This window comes from Macrosteles quadrilineatus, unplaced genomic scaffold (genome assembly GCF_028750875.1).
Source record: "Macrosteles quadrilineatus isolate MER2022 unplaced genomic scaffold, UCM_ALF_1.0 Scaffold_9__3_contigs__length_116548681, whole genome shotgun sequence".
Taxonomy (NCBI): domain Eukaryota; kingdom Metazoa; phylum Arthropoda; class Insecta; order Hemiptera; family Cicadellidae; genus Macrosteles; species Macrosteles quadrilineatus.
In genome coordinates, this window is record NW_026542602.1 from 110,128,049 (window position 1) to 110,148,763 (window position 20,715).

Below are 20,715 nucleotides of genomic sequence, written 5' to 3' on the forward strand. Positions count from 1 at the left end.
ATAACCGACCTAATCAATCAGTTGGCCATTCCTCAATTTTCACAAAAATAGTGGTTTTCAAAAAGTACTACAGGATTTACATTTAATTTTTCAATTTCATTATTATTATATATCCAGCGTTCTGTGTACATTGATACCAACCTCATCCCGCTAAAATGAAATTAACTTAACTTTTCAGTAACTTGAAAAAACTCAGTTTTGACGTTTTGGGATCATTGTCTGTTGTGACCGTACTATTGAAATACACGCACATTGTAAATTATATCTCTTTATTTTAACAACATAGATGTTTGTAATGTAATGTGTTTTTCAAAAAGTAACAATAAGAAGTGTTTACTATTTAATATTTACCAACAGCTGACTATTTAGAATAGAGTAATAGAACAAGATTATGACACTCTCCCTCACTTATTGAGAAGAACATAAACTATTTTTGAACGATAAAGTCTCGTAACCAAGGTGGCTGTCGTCGTTGTCATATTGGTCGTGGAGAGCGAACTGGAATGTTAACTTCTGTAGGTTGGTCTGGTTCTGGTTCAATATGGTCGGGTCTTTGATCAAGATAAGATGGAGTTTGGTTTGGAAGTCTTGGTACATCGAATGATTGCTTAGGTCCAAATGTTACATCTTTTCTTTCATTACTAGAGTTGGTCTAAGCTGGTTAATGTGTCTCTTGATATTTCTTCCACTATCGAGTGTTACTATGTAATGTATTTTTCCTAGCTTCTTCTTTATTACTCCAAACTGCCAAACTTGTCTGTTGTTATTGTACATTTGAACTTGCACTCTCTCCCCCTCTTGAATCGATCTGACAATTATGACATTGTCGGATTGATTTACAGCTGAAATAGTATATTTCGTACCTAGGGCCGAAAATGAGGTTTTGCCGGCTCGAGATAGTTTTTAAGTTCGAGACGAAGTCGAGAACTTAAATCGATCGAGAGCTGCAAAACCATTTCGGTCCGTGGTTCGAACGCTATTTTTCACCACACTATTTCCTATTACCACTATTCACCACTATAATAATGCACACTGATAGTCAACACAACTACAACTTTAAGGTTACGTGAGGAAATAATTTGAGGAACCAGCAAAAATAAAAATAATTAGTTGCTAGGCAACAGTGACAATAACACAATTCTAATTGCAATGCTATGGATTTTGATTGTGTATTTAAAATGCATTAATGTTTTAAGTAAGTAAGCGGACAGCTGATTTTGCGGCCCCGGCCTGTAAAAACCTGCTCGGTCCCCAAATTACGAAAACGTAACTTTCAGCCACCAATTAACGTATGTAATACAGCCAAAAACATCATAGTGTGGTGAAAAATATATTGTTGATTCTTACCATCTTCAGGGTTGCCCATCCCCCCCCCCCAAAACTCACGACACAGAATCCCCCCAAATTTGTTGTTTAACCCATGCCGGGAGGTCTGGTGGGGGGGGGGGGGTCCCCCGACACTTCTTTAACACATTCACTGCTAATGATATGTAATACTTTTATAAATGGCTAAAAAACATTAACATTAACATGATCATGTTAATTGAGTGACAATATATCTTTAATTAAATAAATTTCATACTATAAATTGTGGATTAAAATATATTATGTAATTATATACATCATGTATTATATATCTGCTAATATACTTATGACGCACAAGTGCGTCATTAGCAGTGAACGTGTTAAATCACTCTGCAAATTTATAGGAATTTAAGCTTTTGAATCAAGCTTTTAACCCAATTTAAATGTACAATTTTGCTTTAAAAAGTGCCAATTAATAGGAAAAACTAATTATAGGTGGATTTTATAAATAATTCACAATTGCATTCAGTAATCAAATGTACAATACCATTGGAATTTAGTGCACTTTTTGACAAAGTCAACTCTCTCTATAAAACTGACGGAATTGGGAATCCTTTAATTATATAAAACATGTTATTCTATAATAATAATAGGGGTTAGGATTTTTAGAACTGGGGGGATTTTTCAGTCTTGTTAAGTTTAGGGTGCAACTGCTTGAGTAACTTATTGAGTCGGACTCTAGTAGTAAACTATTTGTTAGTTTAATTTCACTTTAAATGAGTTGGATTTTCATTAAATAGCTGGACAGTATACTTCCAGAAAACCTAATGGTTCTAGTAAATGATAAATGGAACAGGCTTTAAACTTAAGCATCATCTCAGTACTTGTTCATTCCTTATTAAATTTGAGTTTCCTTTATTTTTAGCGAATTTCCCATATAGGGAATAAGCTATTACCGTAGTACTCATGGTAAGACCTGGACCCGGGACCAATTTACTTTTTCGTTTTGAGGTCCCTAGAGACCAAAAACACCATCCGTTAAAATTCATATATATATATATATATATATATATATTTATATATATATATATGTGTCCGTTAGCACGATAACTCGAGCAAAAATGATCCGATTTTGATGAAATTTGGTATAAACTTGTAAACCTACATTTATTCCATTTATACATTTTATTCGAACGAGTTCGCGAACCAGCATGATCGGACTATGGGAACGGGGGTTTATGGGGGGTTTTATGGGGTAAAAATAGGTTTTTCCCATTTTCGACCCTAAAAACACAAAATTTCACAATTTCTTTCCAAACCATCTTGTAGAGCTTAAAAAAACAAATAATTTTGTATATTGAAGCGTTATTGTGCGCCTAATGGTTGCGGAGAAAATTCCAAAAAATTGTAAATTTAAAATTCCCATGTTATTTTTATAGGGAATAAATCAACTGTTGTAGTTTGCTTGTTAATGAACATATTTTGATGGAATTTGGAAAATACACTAATTTTTTTCTAAACTATTAACATTTTACAACAAAAAAACTTTTTTACCCTCCCTGTTGCAGCAAACCTAAGTACTCGTTAAACTAATTCTATTTAAATAGGGAATAAATGTGATATATTTTAGTGTAAATCCAATCAGGCAAATGGAAATTTGCTTAGTCTGCAGGTTTGCTGCGGCGGGGGTATATATTATTTTTAGATCCTCTCTAACTCAACAGTCAACATGTGACAAGGCACACGCAAAAAGAGCAAATTTTCTCATAACATTTATTTTTAATTGTTGAATATTCAACATTTCTTTGTAGATTGTTAACTCAGTATGTATAAGTACTCATAAAAGTAATACAGGGTGATTCAAAAAGGACTTTACAACTTTGAAAATTCATATAAATCTTATTAAACAAGGTACAGAGCTGGTTTTGGTGTTGTTTTAAAGAAAAACACTTCAAGTTTTTTTACCTTAAAATATCAAATTTTTACCTTTAAAGGAATTTTAGGTACGACAAAATTACGAAAACGGTTAAAATTTTGAAAGAAATTTAACAAATTTTGAAAATGTGGCATTTTTTGAAGCTGAAGGAGTGCGATTTTCGATAAACGCCTAAGAGTGTCTTGTAGAAAATTTAATTCCGAACCTACGATTTTCCCTCGAATTGTTTCTAGCTCTTACCGTTTTCGAGCTATAGCCGTTTTAAAAAAACGTGATTTGTCGTTTTCAGAGGTCCGCCATTTAAAAATGGGACTTTTTGCAAATTCTACCGTTAATTTAAGATCCCATACTGCAATACTACGAAATTCCAAGTCTCTAGCACGTTTCTAAATGGTTCAGATGAGCGTATGAAAGTCGGTATTTTTCAATGTTATTTCCCATAAGAATAATATGGGGGGGAAATTCGTGATTTCGGGGGGGAAATTTTAACCTCTCCAAAATTCCAAAATGGCGGACCTCTGAAAACGACAAATCACGTTTTTTTTAAACGGCTATAGCTCGAAAACGGCAAGACTTAGAAACAATTTGAGGAAAAATCGTAGGTTCGGAATTAAATTTTCTACAAGACACTCTTAGGCGTTTATCGAAAATTGCACTCCTTCAGCTTCAAAAAATGCCACATTTTCAAAATTTGTTAAATTTCTTTTAAAAATTTAACGGTTTTCGATATTTTTTCGTACCTAAAATTCCTTTTAGGGTAAAAATTTGATATTTTAAGGTAAAAAACTCAAAGTGTTTTCCTTTAAAACAACACCAAAACCAGCTCTGTACCTTGTTTAATAAGATTTATATGAATTTTCAAAGTTGTAAAGTCCTTTTTGAATCACCCTGTACATTTGATTGTAAAAAATAGTTTGTTATGTATTAAATCATTATAAAAGAGATAAAAAATTCAAATGTTCTGGATAACTTGACAACCTCCAAACTCAACAACCTCTGGGTCCACAAATTGTCGAGTTACAGAGGTTTTACTGTAGTCTTTTGTGAACCGCATATTTTGTATGAATAAATTTAGAAAATATCTTGATGACTTTTTTTGTGTAACTAGTCTGCTTGTAGTCCATCATGAACTTTGATGTTGTCACTAGGCCTGTGGCAAAAACCATGGATTATGCACTTTCAATTGATAGTAGGACTACATAAATATAAGTTATTTTCTGTTGTATTGACAATAATTTCTGTTATTAACAATATTTACTAAGATCTTTGGATAAAAATGTCCCCAAGTCATATCTCAAGCTTGCTTACAATAGTTTCTTTCAAAGTAATTTACTGTATGGCATATGTTTATGGGGAAATGCAGTTGGAGTACATGATGTCTTACTGGTTCAGAAAAAAGGTGTCAGAATACTAGCTTCAGCTGTACTGACTACTTAGAGCACTGTAGGCCTATTTTTTTTATCCATGAAAAAGTGTTAACTGTCTTTAGTTTATATGTTTTGTATGTTTTATTAGAAGTAAAAAAAACAATCTGTATTCTTGTTGAAACGGCTAAATGTACATAGCCACAACACAAAAAGGCTCAAGCATGAAATTGACATTCCCTTTTGTAGATTGACTGAAGCAGCCAAAAGCTCTAAAGGTATATTGCTTAAACTGTACAATATACTACCTCATCATGTCAGGAATATTGAATCCTTTGCTAATTTTAAAACTGTCGTAACAAATGGTCTTCTAAAAAGCACCCACTTTATTCTGTTAGGTAATGAGTTTCTACATTTGAGTGCTACTGATTTTATAGATTTTAAGTAACATGCATTGTTATTTGACAAATTTTTATTTTATGATATTTATTCTCAATTGACAACTGTGATCTCTTCTGTGATTTAGGCTAAGCTTTACATGTATGTTACATAAGGTCTACTGTGATAATGTTCATGACTCTGTTACATTTTTTAGTTTATAGTTTTCTTTGGCAATGTCTATTGCACAACTGTGTCTAATGACAATAAAGGATTCTCATTCTTATTCTTAATTGCAGCAGATCACAAATAATTATAAACATGAATTGAAAATTATTCATAATGGCGGTTGATGATACATTGTCAAAGTGTCCAGTTTGAATACAAAATGTAAAATTTGTTGTTACAACAGAATTTAAAATTCTTTCACAAAAAAATAGGCTTCTTGCCATTGCTAAAACCCTCAAATTAATCACAAAGCCCTGTAAAAAGGATTTAAATTTCCACACAGTAAAAAGTAGACTTATTTATTGTTCCTTTATTGCATAATCAAACATTTACAAGCATCCACAGGGCTTGGGGGCAGCGACCTTAGCCTCGTAGCTGGTGGAAGCAGAGGAGGTGTTGTCAGAGGCAGACACAGACTTCTTGGTCTTGCTGGCCTGGACCTTGTTGCCGAAAGCATCAGCGTATTTGTAGCTGTCGCTCTTAGCTGAACCTTCCCTGGTGCTGGCAGAAGCGTCTTGCTCAGTGGTGGCCTTCACGTATTTGTTTCCAAAAGCATCAGCCACAGCCAAACTCTCGGCACCTTCAGAAGCTGCAGACTTAGCTGACTTGTACTGAGACTGGTCAGACTTCTTCTCTTGGACTGCTCCGACCTAAAAAAGGCATTGTAGATTATAGCCTCGGAATTGCCAAATAACATTAAAAGGGTTGAATGTCTGATTTTTAAAAATACAATAAAACATATCCAGAAGAATGAAAGACTGAAGCAGGTCTGAAATTAAAGTAAAAAAGTAGTATATCCACTGAATTAAACTATCTTTTACAACGTGGATTTTAGAAGTTTTTTAGTTGACTTTTTAAACTTTCATAATTTGCTACAATTTCAAGTCTTGTGTTATTTAAGGATCATCCAATCATAAATATTTCAAAACTTGTAAAAATATTGTGATCAGGATACATGATACTTGTAAAAATTAAGTTATTCGTACACAAACCAGCTCAATAAAACACAACTTACGCAAGCGGCTGAAGCAGGGGCCAACTGTAACAGAAAAAATGAACAGAATATGTAAGTTAATACACTTCAAAAGTGAAACAATCAAATATAACTAAAACAATCATGAGCATCTTAAATATCTCAAGAAACAGTCTAAGGTCATTTTAAAGAATTGTCATATTCTAAAATATAATATCAGATAAAGTTAACTATAATTACTATAGTTATTAGGGTGTATTCAAACATTCTAGGAGTGTCCTCTTACGTATAATATCTGTTATTGTGAAAAGATACAAAGATAATCAAACAATATTAGCTCTGACTATTGTGGCTACAATTTAGTATGTAGAGCCTTTGTAACCTTTAACAAAATGGCACAACCTCCAACTCTCGTAAAAATAGCAGTTCAAAAGTTACTGCAATTTATGTAGTTTTCCTTATTCAAATTCATAAAAGTGTACAAGTAGTGGGATATTTTATGTGTCAATTTGCTGAGTTGTTTATTTAATTTTGTTTATGTTTTATTGTTCATAAAATATATTCTTTTTACTTACCAGAGCGATGGCGAGAAGGGCGAAGGAAGCTACAAGTACGGAGGTCCTCATGTTGAGATGCTGGAACAGATAACTGATGCCTGGTGTATGTTGGTGAGGGTCTTATATACTCAACCACACACACAACACCATCTGTTCATCATATGATCATCTACCATCATCAGGCTAATGTTTCCAGTGACTAATAGCTGTGAACAATCAAACAGTTCAGGTACAACTCATCTTTGGCAACACTAATTGAATTTTACCAAATTTAAATAGATTTCCCTTTAATTATACTAGCTGCATGCTGTAGGACATTCATTCACATATTATTGAGCGAAGCTCTTATACGTCGACTCTTATGCATTTCATTATACGCAAACTACTCCTAGACGGCTGAAGCAATTGTTTTCAAATTTTGCATGGTGACAAATACCATATCGGTGAGTGCCAACATCTATATGGCGTCAAACAAATCTCTTGCGAATCCGCCTCACGGGCCCTCAAAGTTTCAATGTAATCCTTATGGAAGCAGTATTTGACACATAAACAAAGGCATAAGATCAGCTGGTGACTTTTGGATGAAGTAGATCAAGAAATAGCTGATCACATTTTTTTACTGATATTAAAACAGAAACTGTATAGATCATAAATAATATAATCAAATGACGAAATTAGCCTGAATTGTATACAAATAGCCTTAAAATCTTGTTTGGACGTTTATTGACAGTTCCATTTTGAGTAATAAAACAATGAGTCCATCCAACTAAATTAACAGTTGACGTTGTGTTTGGAGGCTTAGTTCTATAGGCTTCTTTATGTTTGGAGGCTTACTTGGGGAAACCTTATGTTAACTCCTATATTAGCGATGAATTGGTTTGTGAATTACAATTGTAGTATATGATTTAAAAAATTTGGGTTTTCTTTTCCGAGTTTGTTAGCTCTTCTGCCCGACCGATTTTCATGATTGAGGTCTTAAATTGAAAGTATACACGCACGGATTTCACATCAAGCATCGGCGTATATATATCTACAGTCCCACTCGGCTAATACAAAACAAAATTATTTCCCCATGTATTTCTTATGGGAGTTGAATTTGGTTTTTCTTTTCCAAGTTTGTTCTCTTCTACTGATCCATCTTCTCTGATACGTGATCGATTTTCATGATTGAGTTCTCAAATTGAAGGTATGGCAAAAATTTCACATCAAGTATTGGCATAATCTACTGTATTACTTGACCAAAAAACACATAAATTTGATTTATTTTTGATTTCTTACTTCAATTTAAGATGTATTTCGCCATTTATAATTATATAATTTGGTCTAAGAACCTTCAGTAAAATACCGGATATTATTTAACGCAAGGTGAACAATCAACATGAAAATTATATTTTATAAGGGTTTTCTATGATTAAAAATCAATAGCTTCAGTATTGTTTATGTTTTTTATATGTATTAGCCTCAAAATGATCAGTAAGTTATAGGCTAATTTGAGCTATTGATCGTTTGATTTAGTTATGTTTAAGATAATGTATTATTCAATCAAAAATCATAAATTTAATTATTTCTCGGGTATGATATTTATTTTAACACTGCAAAGCTGCATGGGTCCTCTAGTTAGTATATGAATCTTGTGGGATATTTTAAGAACAGAATCACGTGTTTTAATGCGAACAAAGTTTATGTATTTACATGGCTTTGTAAATAATAGTGTCTTAGTTGATTTTTTATGTGATTGGCTTACTTGAGAAAAACAGAATTTTTAATATTAGCTTTTATAAAAAAAGCGATGATTTAGTTTGAATGAAAACCATACACGTTAACAAAATTTACATATCATCCATATGCTGGTTTCCTTGAATAATTGTGGATGTGTTTGAAATGCCGCTACATACCAAATAGTTCCATCTTGTCAAGACCAACAAGGACAACTAGGAAGCACAGCGATTTCAGCCAAAACACGACGGCTTAAATCTAATACAGGCTAATCTAATACATATAAAAAACATAAACAATACTGAAGCTATTGATTTTTAATCATAGAAAACCCTTATAAAATATAATTTTCATGTTGATTGTTCACCTTGCGTTAAATAAAAGCCGGTATTTCACTGAAGGTTCTTAGACCAAATTATATAATTATAAATGGTGAAATACATCTTAAATTGAAGTAAGAAATCAAAAATAAATCAAATTTATGTGTTTTTTGGTCAAGTAATACAGTAGATAAATATGACGATACTTGATGTGAAATTTTTGCGTGCATACATTCAATTTGAGAACTCAATCATGAAAATTGATCATATATCAGAGAAGATCGATCAGTAGAAGAGAACAAACTCGGAAAAGAAAAACCAAATTCAACTCCCATAAGAAATATATGGGGAAATAATTTTGTTTTGTATTAGCCGAGTGGGACTGTAGATATATATATACCGATGCTTGATGTGAAATCCGTGCGTGCATACTTTCAATTTAAGACCTCAATCATGAAAATCGGTCAGATAGAAGAGCTAACAAACTCGGAAAAGAAAACCCAAATTTTTTAAATCATATACTACAATTAAATTCACACAAACAATTCATCGCTAATATAACATAAGGAGTTAACATAAGGTTTCCCCAAGTAAGCCTAGAACTAAGCCTCCAAACACAACTTCAACTGTTAATTTAGTTGGATGGACTCATGTTTGTTTTATTACTCAAAATGGAACTGTCAATAAACGTCCAAACAAGATTTTAAGGCTATTAGTATACAATTCAGGCTAATTTCGTCATTTGATTATATTATTTATGATCTATACAGTTTCTGTTCTAATATCCGTAAAAAAATGTGATCAGCTATTTCTTGATCTACTTCATTCAAAAGTCACCAGCTGATCTTATGCCATTGTTTTGTGTCAAATACTGCTTCCATAAGGATTACATTGAAACTTTGAGGGCCCGTGGGGCGGATTCGCAAGAGACTTGTTTGACGCCATATAGATGTTGGCACTCACCGATATGGTATCATTCCAGCTGTTTTATTTGAAAAATATTAGAAATTTCACAACTTAAATAAGAAGGTGCTTTTTTAAGAAGGGGTGCTAGCATACTATGGTTTCAGTTTTAAGTATCTTTTTACAAAATAATATCACGATGAATAAAGCGGGAAAAGGTTGAGAACCAAAACTGCTGTTGATGACTGAGAAAGACTATTAACGCGTGATGAGCGCAAGTGGCATTTGTTTGTGTGTGTGTGTGGTTGAGTATATAAGACCCTCACCAACATACACCAGGCATCAGTTATCTGTTCCAGCATCTCAACATGAGGACCTCCGTACTTGTAGCTTCCTTCGCTCTTCTCGCCATCGCTCTGGTACGTACTAAAATTAAAAAAATGTATTTATTGATATACTTGAACTGACTTTACACAATTTTAAAAAGTCTTGAGATTTACCTATGCATTTTCGATAAATAAACCTCCTGGGATATGTAAGTAAATTGACACCTTAAACTTGAAAAGATTAATAGGTTAGAGCGAATTTCAAGTAATATAAAAATGAATATTTTAACCAAGCTTGTAAAATCAACGGTTTTTGAGTTATTTAAGACACAAAACTTTAAATGGCCGCCATTTTGTTTTAAGAATTTGAAAAATCGTCATAATCTTTTTGTAGCTTTGTCTAGTTGTCATAAATGTTTGTGCGAAGTTTCCATTTCGTATGTTTAACCATTCTTTAGAAAAAAATTAATAACTAAAAAAAAACAAAATGGCGGCTGTGTGAGTAACTAAGGACTTCCGGACAATTTAAATATTATATTTAGGTATGTTTCTTACCCAGGAAAAATGCCCTAAAATATTGGTAGAGAGTTCCGGGACACCTGTATATTAGGAAACATTAAACATTTAAAACTTTATACAGTAATCCTTAAATAACAAAAAAATCTCTTACTCTCTTGGAACTTTTAAAGATTTGCGAACACTATCACATCCCAGTGTCTGCAGCTATAGGTACCCTAATGTATATCTTTCAAACATTTTTAGGATCTAAGAATTATTTTAAGATCTATATAACTTTTATTTACATATTTAAGTAGGCTACCCGTACCAGTAATTTATTGTTTTAGCTATATGTATTTCATTCAATGATTTATTTACGTCACAGATTTAAGTAAGGTACAGATGAAATACACTTACAGAACAACAGGACGCTTTCAGCTCTGGTATGCCGGTGGTGGAAATATACTTGTGAAGTAAGAGCCCTTGTGAATGGCAAGTGCTGTGCGGAAATTCCTATCGCACAGGGCACATAAAGGCTTGAGCGTTGTAGAATATGTAGGCAAAGGGGGTGGTGCGGGGACTCTGTCCTAGACACCATGGCAAGTGTATCCGATATTCCTTACTTCTCTGTGTTAACATGAAATGTATTGAGTAATGACTTAAAAATTGTACCTTTTGTCTGTTACAGTTGGCTCCTGCTTCTGCCGCTTGCGTAAGTTGTGTTTTATCATAGTGGTAATACTAGCTGGTTAGTGTATGAACAAATTCATTACTCCCAAGTCCTGCACAAGCCAGGTTTTAGGTATCCTAAATCCTAATCAAAATATCTTTAAACAACAGGTTAGTAAGGCCATGCTAAAATAAAAAAAAAATAAAAAGTTAAAATTTGTGATACAAGTATAAATTACTGGTTACAAAAACTGTTAACAGTAAATATACTATAATGCTTTTGGAATTCAAAAGGCCTTCTTGTTTTGCTGCTGTTTGCACTTGTTACATTTATACACTGGTACTACAGTAGGCCCTACTGAGTTGTGTCATGGTAGGAGATAGGCCTACCAACCTATTGTCAACTGTCAAGTCCAGTTTATACTATAGATAGATTGCAATAAAAAAATAATGGATAGCAATGTACTCTATACTATAACAACAGCTTTCAATATCGATTACTTTATCTCAGGTTGGAGCAGTCCAAGAGAAGAAGTCTGACCAGTCTCAGTACAAGTCAGCTAAGTCTGCAGCTTCTGAAGGTGCCGAGAGTTTGGCTGTAGCTGATGCTTATGGAAACAAATACGTGAAGGCCACCACTGAGCAAGACGCTTCTGCCAGCACCAGGGAAGGTTCAGCTAAGAGCGACAGCTACAAATACGCTGATGCTTTCGGCAACAAGGTCCAGGCCACCAAGACCAAGAAGTCTGTGTCTGCCTCTGACAACACCTCCTCTGCTTCCACCAGCTACGAGGCTAAGGTTGCTGCCCCCAAGCCCTGTGGATGCTTGTAAATGTTTGATTATGTAATAATGGAACAATAAACAAGTTTTCTTTTTATTATGTGGAAATTTGCATTCTTTGTGTACCGCTTAGCGGTTAGTTCGAGAGTCAGCAACAATCGGCCCAATAAGAGGCTGAAGCCAGAATAGTAAGAATTTTATTCAAGAGGTATGTGTGCGTATCAGCAAGTACACTTAAACCCCTGGTTGAAGAGGCTTATCTTGTGGAAGCTAACCAGGACATTAGCCGACCCACAACAAGTACGGTGCTAAGAAGGAAGCTGTAGTAACAATTATACATGGGTGTCCATACAGACCTTATACATGGTTGTTAATGAATAATTTATATCCAAAGCAAATTCTCGAGATGAGCAACCCATAGTACAAACATCCTCCAACTTTTATATGAAAAATCTCAAAAATTGAAATTAAAATGACAAAACATTTAACCAATAAAACACTACAACCAATAGGATATTAATTATCAAAATCCCCAACACATTACCAGTTAAATTAATTTTCAAGAGAACAAAAATTCTTTTGAGACTACAAGTCAGATCCCCTCCCAGGGCTGAGGCCTCTGGCAACCGCTGAATGAAATGGAGGTGAAACAAAACACGACATCTACAGTACACCGGACAGAACTAACAATAAAATTGGCTTCAGCTGTTTCATAAGGATGGGAAATCTACTAAGGGAGTTTTATCTATGATCCAACTAAAATAACATTTGAAGTTGTGTTTGAAGGCTTGTTCTAGGAATACTTGGGGAAAACTTATGTAATATTTTTAGTAACCCCTACATTAGCGATGAGTTGGTTTGTGAATTAGTATATGATTTTAAAAATGTGTTTTTTCTTTTCCGAGTTCGTTTGGCTCTTCTACCCGACCGATTTTCGTGATTGAGGTCTCAAATTGAAGGTATGCACGCACAGATTTCATATCAAGCATCGGCATATATTTATCTACAGTTCCACTCGGCTTAAAGTCACTCTTGCTATTCCACGACTTGTCAATTATTTTCTTGCTTATTCTATTTTCCGGTATGTCCTTAACAGATGTCTAATGAATGAAATTCTTTTCATTTTAATTATACTTGTCAATGGCTCTATTTCCTCATATACAGTTTTATTTGAGGCCAGTCTCCAAACTCCATCTTTTTGATATTTTTTGTTTATACATGTTCTGATGATTCTTCTTTCTATTTTCATTATTTTATCTATTGCTACAGATAATTTTGTTGTTTTGTATTTTTTGTTGATAATTTTGTAATTTTGTTGCTATTGATAGGCATTTTTTGTTGTATGTGTTTTTAGCACGATTACTAGAAAAATACCGGTATGGATCATAAACATAAACAAAATGACGTTGTTGGCCCGAATCCTATACTAATAGCATTGAACATACGATTTGGCAGTTCCATTTAAGCAATGCTAAATAATATTTATTTTCGGGCCAAAAACGTCATTTGTTTATGTTTATGATCCATACCGGTATTTTTCTAGTAATCGTGGTTTTTAGTAATATGTTGCATTCTGATCAATTTAATAATTCTATTTTGCCATGATGGATTTTCTTTAAGATTGTATGTTATAACTTCACCTAAGTATTTGAAATTTTCTACAATTTTGATGCAATGCGCTCCAATTTTGATTTTGTTAGCCAATAGTGATTTTGTTAACATTTTTTCAGTTTTCTCAAAAGAAATTTTTAGACCTATGCTCTGGGCTATTTCCTGAAGTGATTTTATTTGTTGCTTGGTTTCTTGGATGTTATTAGCTAGAAGAGCCAGATCCTCAGCAAATCCTAAACAGTTTAACTTTATGTCATCTTTTTTTGTTCCAACTGTAATATTTTTTGGGTTTGTTTTAAGCCATTCCCTCATAATGTATTCAAGTGCACAGTGTTAAAAAGAAGTGGTGAAAGGCCATCTCCCTGTCTCAAACCAGTTTTGACCAGGAAAGGTTCTGATATTTACGGGTGGCGTCGTCCTGTAATCCAGCTACTTGGAGGTCACGGATTGTGGATATTTTATAGGCATGCACTGTGGATGGGATACTCCCTGGTGTGGATTAACGTCCGCACTAGTGAGTACTACTACTATCCGCAGTACTATCCTGATAATTAGACCAATTCGTATATACCAAGGAAAAAATGTGGTTCGGATTCCACTATAAACTGTAGGTCCCTTAGTTGCCATTAGCTGTTTGGGCTATTAATTAACAGCTGTGTCTAAGGAATGTCGGCCTTAGTCACTAACAAGACTACAAGATCGCGCCATTCATCCTACACTCATCTCCATTCATACTTGGCTTAAAATACCTACATAGTATGGTCGCCATTTCATAAGAAAGTATAAAGTATTTATCCTCTAAATTTAATTTTATTGAAGGTATTTGTCAAGGTAAATTCTAAAAGTTTTATTAATTTTGGGTGGAGTCCGAAATGTCTGAGAATCTAATGATAATCTATGAATGGAATCGTAAGCTTTCTTAAAATCTACAAATGTATGTTATGTTTCTAATGTTATCTAATGTTATCCACACCCCCTGATGACCTTCCCAGTAAGTCCGGCACCACTGTCACTGTCACCCAGTGGAAATTCCTTAAAATATGCTCTGGGCTAAACGTGGTTATAAGAGATTGCTATTAATCGCTTCTACTTGATTGTAACGACTATATATTACCATGGTCTGATGAACAGGTGCAGTAGGTGTATATAAGGCCTCATCAACATCTCCACAGCATCAATCTACACACATCTCAACATGAGGACTGCCGTAGCTGTTGCCTTCTTCGCCCTTCTCTCCGTTGCCTTGGTGAGTAATTGAAAATATATTTAAATTGATCAATTACATAATGTTGTAAATATAATAAAAATGCAAAGGAAACATATTACCCCCGCCTCAGTAAACCTGCCGAATTTCCATTTGTCTTAATCTCAATTAAATCTATTTAAACAACATTAGGTTTAATGAATACCTAGGTTTGCTGCTACAAGGAAACTAAAAAAGTGTATTCGTTGGTAAAATATTTATATCTTAGTATAAAATAAATAAATTTACCAAGTTTGATGAAAACATATCCATAAACAAGCAAATTACAAAATTTTACAATATTCTCTACAAGAATAACATGGGAATTTTAAATTTACAATTTTTTGAAATTTCTCCGTAACCATAACTGTACAAAAACACTTTGATATACTAAATTATTTGTTTTTAAAGGTAGGTCTTCAAAAAGGTCTAGAGAGAAGTTGGGAAATTTTGTGTTTTGAGGGTCAAAAATGAGAAAAACCATTTCTTACCCAGTAAAACCCCGTTTCCATGATTCGATCATGCTGGTTCGCAAACTCATTCAAGTTTACCCAGCCTTACACCTTTGAACCAAATTTCATCAAAATCGGACATAAATTACTCAAGTTTTCGCGTTCATGGACGTGTATATTTTATATATACATATATATTAAAATTTGAACGAATGGTGTTTTTGGCCTCTGGAGACATCAAAATGGAAAAAGTAAATTAGTCCCGGGCCTAGGTCCTACCGTGCCACCTACGGTAATAGCTACTTCCCTATAGGGAAATTCGCTAAAATTAATTAAACTTAATTTGCGATGTCTAAAATGGTTTAAATGGTTAGTTATTGACATCTTCCAAGGGAGATGTTACAATAAAAATATAAATAACTTCTTGATCAGCATTGTACGTGTTATTAAATTTACGGAAAGTAAATAAAGATACGTCTTATAACACTTAAAACATATATTTACGCTTAAGACGGTAAATATACAAAAGATGGTAAGTGGTGATCGATTTCGATTGGACACTCCAATCACCCAATCACTCATCATCAGACCCAATAGGCGAATGTCAATCGCCTATTGGGTCTGATGATGATTGGAGTGTCCAATCGAAATCGATCATCACTTACCATCTATTGTATATTTACCGTCTTGTGAGTAACAGTATAAGCGTAAATATATGTTTTGAGTGTTATAAGACGTATCTTTATTTACTTTCCGTAATAAAAATATATTAGTGTAAAAGTGATTGGTTATTTGGTAAAAGTAATTCAAACAGCAGCATGTTTGAGTATATCTGTAAAAAGAGAGTTTTTTTTAGCATGAATGAATATACATAGTGAAAAATTAAAAGGATACAATCTTGATTTGGTATAGCTTAAAATATTGTGGTGAATATTTTACTTAACAACTTTGAAAACTAAAAAAACATTTTTATGGGTATCTTTTATGAGCATGAGATATTTCTCATAGTTTGCTTCCTCAGAAACATGTTATTGTCGTTATTAGACATTTATTTCTGTAATTTTTTTTGTAGAAAAAATTTAATTTTAATGTGATAATTTGCATATTACATAATAAAACATTAAATTTTAAAATACTAGCTATTTGGGATGTATAAAAAAATAAAATGAAAGCTCAATAGAGCAATCTGTAAATTTCTGTAAATTAATTATTTTTCATGCAATAGATACTGGTAATTATTAGAATCCGGTTTCAGAAAAATGATCAAGGATGAAACAGTGTATTTATTCTAATGTAAAATGTATAAACACTCTATGTAGGCCTACCTTCAACAAATTTATTCCTTTCTTTAATGTATGCTGACACAAATGCATTTATTAGTTGCAGTTAATATATGGTTTGTCTATGGACAATTCCCTCTAGGCACCGTAGCAGAAATCTATTCTATTACTTATTTAATACGCAAGCAGGATTTTTGTGACAATTACTCCTCCGAAACTACTGAACTGATTGACATGTTTTTGGTGTCATTGGAAAGAGCGTAACATGAAGTTGTGCAGGAAACTTTCTTTTTAAGGAAATTATTAGAGAGTGAGGCTCTTGGGTCTTTTAAAGTCTTGTATTTCTCCATAAGATTAACATGGGAAACAAACATTGTTTTGAAACTCCAGCTGTTGTCAGAAATTAAATATTAATAATTGGTCTCAATGGAAGCATGAGAAAATTCACAATGGGCGCGTTCTGGGAACATGTACCGGTGCACCGGTGCAGATTAACCGGTGACTTACTCACCGGTACCGCCCCGGGGCAAGAGTCTTGGTATCCCAGAACGGTTATTCACCGGTTTACGGTACACATCGGATTATAATTTACACATTCACCTATTATTTACTTTATAATATTTAAACCAAACAAACTTGTCCTCACAGAATACATTATTTGAAAATTATTCACTTAATACGTAATTTAACCCCCTCATAGAATAAATTATTCACTCATTACGCAAAGTAACCTATAAAACTGATGAACATTATTCGATGGACCCGCCATCTTGCCGTAGCTGCATGCTGTTGTCCAAGAAACAGACCAATCAGAGGCCGCCGGTGTATTATGCACCGTACAATTTCTCCGGTGCATAAATCTTGCACCGGTGGAGGAAAAAGAGGAAATAGCTGTCTGCTAGGTTAACTCACCGGTCTCCCAGAACGACACATTTTTTGCACCGGGGCAACACCGGTGCACCGGTGCATGTTCCCAGAACGCGCTCAATGTTTACATTTGCTTTGACATTTAAATGTAAACAACCAGAACTGTCAAATGCCTATTTAACAATTTTAGACAGCTGATCCAAAAAAAATCAAAACAACTAAGTAGTAGGTTTATTTAATCTTAAACTTTATGATAGATTATTTATTATAAATCTATTCCAATGATTATGAAACAGATTTTTCCCGTTGCGAAGCAAAAATTAATAGTGAGAAGAAGAACATATGTTAATTGTAAACAGCCAATGTGTAAATTATCAATGTTGTATTAAGAATGTGTATAGTTTTGGATTTTGGTTTGTGTTTGATGATATAAGTTATTAGTTATTAAATTCTTATTTTAAGGATTTAGAATATTATCAATTATCAATTATCAATTATTTAAGATGGGGACGCCACTATGTGCGTATTTTAACCCAAATATGAGTGAAGGATTAGTGTAGGATGAGTGGCGCGATCTTGTAGTCTTGTTAGTGACTAAGGCCGACATGTTCCTTAGACACAGCTGTTAATTAATAGCCCATACAGCTAATGGCAACTAAGGGACCTACAGTTTATAGTGGAATCCGAACCACATTCTTTCCTTGTAATTTACGAATTGGTCTAATTATCAGGATAGTACTGCGGATAGTCGTAGTATTCACTAGTGCGGACGTTAATCCACACCAGGAAGCATCGCATCCACAGTGCATCCTATGAGTAAGCCTATGATAAATAACCAACATTTCAGAGTTCTGCCAGTTTTTGCCTAACTCTGTCCTGTATAGTTTAAAGTAGCCTACACTTTATTGTCTACAAATTGGCTAAATAAATAAGGTACGGTACTTCATAAAAGCTGACAGCCTTTTTACGTTGACTTAAATTGTAAGCTTACCTTTTCCCGTCCATGGACAGTTTGATTGTTAAAAATTAACCCTTTAAACTGGAATAGGACTGTTATGTAAATTGTGAGTATTTCCATTAGTTAATAATGTTTTAGTTGACTCTTTTAAAAATCATTGAAAATTATGACTGTTATTAGTTTTTAAACAAGTTATTTGTTTATAAATAACTCCTGTACTTCTTTGCAATTGCTCAATTTTGAGCCACATAACTATGGTACACTATGAGTACACTATGAGTACACTAGTAGTGGTGTAAAAACGTAAAACGTTGACCTAACAAAAACTTTTTATTTATATTTCAGGCTGCTTCGGTCCAAGAGAAGAAGTCTGACCAGTCTCAGTACAAGTCAGCTAAGTCTGCAGCTTCTGAAGGTGCCGAGAGTTTGGCTGTGGCTGATGCTTTTGGAAACAAATACGTGAAGGCCACCACTGAGCAAGACGCTTCTGCCAGCACCAGGGAAGGTTCAGCTAAGAGCGACAGCTACAAATACGCTGATGCTTTCGGCAACAAGGTCCAGGCCACCAAGACCAAGAAGTCTGTGTCTGCCTCTGACAACACCTCCTCTGCTTCCACCAGCTACGAGGCTAAGGTCGCTGCCCCCAAGCCCTGTGGATGCTTGTAAATGTTTGAGATTGATCATTAAATAACAAAAAAAGTAGTAAAACTGCCTTTGAATTTAAATTCCAATAGAACTTGGCAGAGCTACCGGTATGTATAGTTTAACAAATACTAAACAAACCCTATTTAGTTTAACAAATACTAAATTTCCACGTGTGATACGTAGGTATTTTAAGATTTCCTTACAATATCCATAGATGAAAAAGATTTCTTTTGCAATTCAGTTGTTTAGAAGGCTATGTCATAAAGATTATACTAATATTATATGTTTGTCTTTTCCTGAAGAGAAATCATTCAAACAAAAACCAACAGAACTACAGAAATAATTCTTAAACCTTATGTCAGTTGATGTTATATCTAAATTTAATAAACTTTACCTAACCCGCCATGTTAAACTTCCCTATCCCAAGCGTGATGTATACAACTTCCTTACTTCTCGAGTGATGTAAAGTTGAAAAAAACTCACTCGGTGATGTAATGAACCCCATTTAAATAACATTGAGTGCTTAACTTAAAAAATATACCTCTATGGAGGCATCGACGTTCAACGCTAGAAATCAGCTGTGCGCTTGAATGTTATTGTTATGCTTTAAAGTATTTTCCTAACCTAGCTTTTGTTTGTAAAAGAACGTTACTGTTAGACGATGAGTGAAATGGATAATGAAAAATATTGTACGTAAACCCATGTATATTGTCGGGTCAGGTAAAATCTTGTACGTTACACGTTGCGCAAGAGCGTGTTTACATCTCTTAGGAGAATTATGCAACTCGCTTCCGCTCGTTGCACAACATTCACTTGCGTGATGTAAAAACGCTCTTACTACACTTGTAATGTAAATAGCTATTACAATTTAGAGAAATATATTTGAGCTTTGTAATTATATCCTACCCCGCCACAGCAAACCTGCAGACTAGGCGAATTTCTATTATTTATGATTGGATTTGTAATTAAATCAATTTAAATTCCATTAGGTTTAAAAAGTACCTAGGTTTGCTGCTACAGGGAGGGTAAAAAAAAAAGTTTGTTTATTAGTAAAATTTATAGTAGCAGCTTAGTAAAAAATAATTAATAAATTATTATAAATTATTAATAAAAAATTAATAAATTAATAAATAAGTTTGATCAAAATATATCACTAAACAAACTAACTACAACATTTTACAATATTCTCTTTAAGAATAACATGGGGGACATAAAATTTAAAACTTTTTGAATTTTCTCAATAACCAACCGTACAAAAACACTTTGATATACTAAATTGATTGTATTTCAAGCTCTTTAAAATGGCCTAGAGAGAAATTGGGAAATTTTATGTTTTTAGGGTCAAAAATGATGAAAACTCATTCAAGTTTATCCCGCCTTACACCTTCAAACCAAATTTGATTCAAATGATTTATTTGGCCATTCAGTTCATACAAGACAATAGGCTACGTCAAACAATACAATAAATAATAAATAACATGCCAAGCTTCATTCTTGCATTCTTGACTAACGAAATTAAATTAAAAGCTGAAATAAACACATGCAGGATCTCAATCAATATAAAACATGCAAAGCAATGCATGCAACTAAAAATAAAAAAAAGATGAAAACTACATGCTGCAAGCCATGCAAGGCAGAGAAAAATAAATAAATTTACAATTTTGTAATACCTCTACTGGACTACTGTGGGTTCAACCCAATAGTT

The 20,715-nt window shown here is 33.6% G+C and overlaps 3 protein-coding genes across 3 annotated transcripts; 2 read left to right on the forward strand and 1 right to left on the reverse strand.

Annotated features, from left to right (window-relative positions):
* Positions 1-5,501: 5,501 nt before the first annotated feature.
* LOC129002263 (uncharacterized) lies at positions 5,502-6,863 on the reverse strand. Its single transcript, XM_054429941.1, has 3 exons — positions 6,760-6,863; positions 6,227-6,250; positions 5,502-5,861 (listed from the first exon to the last, which is right to left on the reverse strand). The coding sequence occupies exons 1-3, from the start codon at positions 6,808-6,810 to the stop codon at positions 5,541-5,543; spliced, it is 396 nt and encodes a 131-aa protein (XP_054285916.1). The 5' UTR covers positions 6,811-6,863; the 3' UTR covers positions 5,502-5,540.
* A 3,143-nt stretch (positions 6,864-10,006) lies between these two features.
* On the forward strand, positions 10,007-12,054 carry LOC129002264 (uncharacterized). Its single transcript, XM_054429942.1, has 3 exons — positions 10,007-10,099; positions 11,193-11,216; positions 11,685-12,054. Exons 1-3 carry the CDS (start codon positions 10,049-10,051, stop codon positions 12,003-12,005), a joined length of 396 nt encoding a protein of 131 aa, XP_054285917.1. The 5' UTR covers positions 10,007-10,048; the 3' UTR covers positions 12,006-12,054.
* Positions 12,055-14,696: 2,642 nt separating this feature from the next.
* On the forward strand, positions 14,697-19,073 carry LOC129002265 (uncharacterized). The gene is made up of 2 exons (XM_054429943.1): positions 14,697-14,811; positions 18,711-19,073. The coding sequence occupies exons 1-2, from the start codon at positions 14,761-14,763 to the stop codon at positions 19,029-19,031; spliced, it is 372 nt and encodes a 123-aa protein (XP_054285918.1). The 5' UTR covers positions 14,697-14,760; the 3' UTR covers positions 19,032-19,073.
* The last annotated feature ends 1,642 nt before the right edge of the window (positions 19,074-20,715 follow it).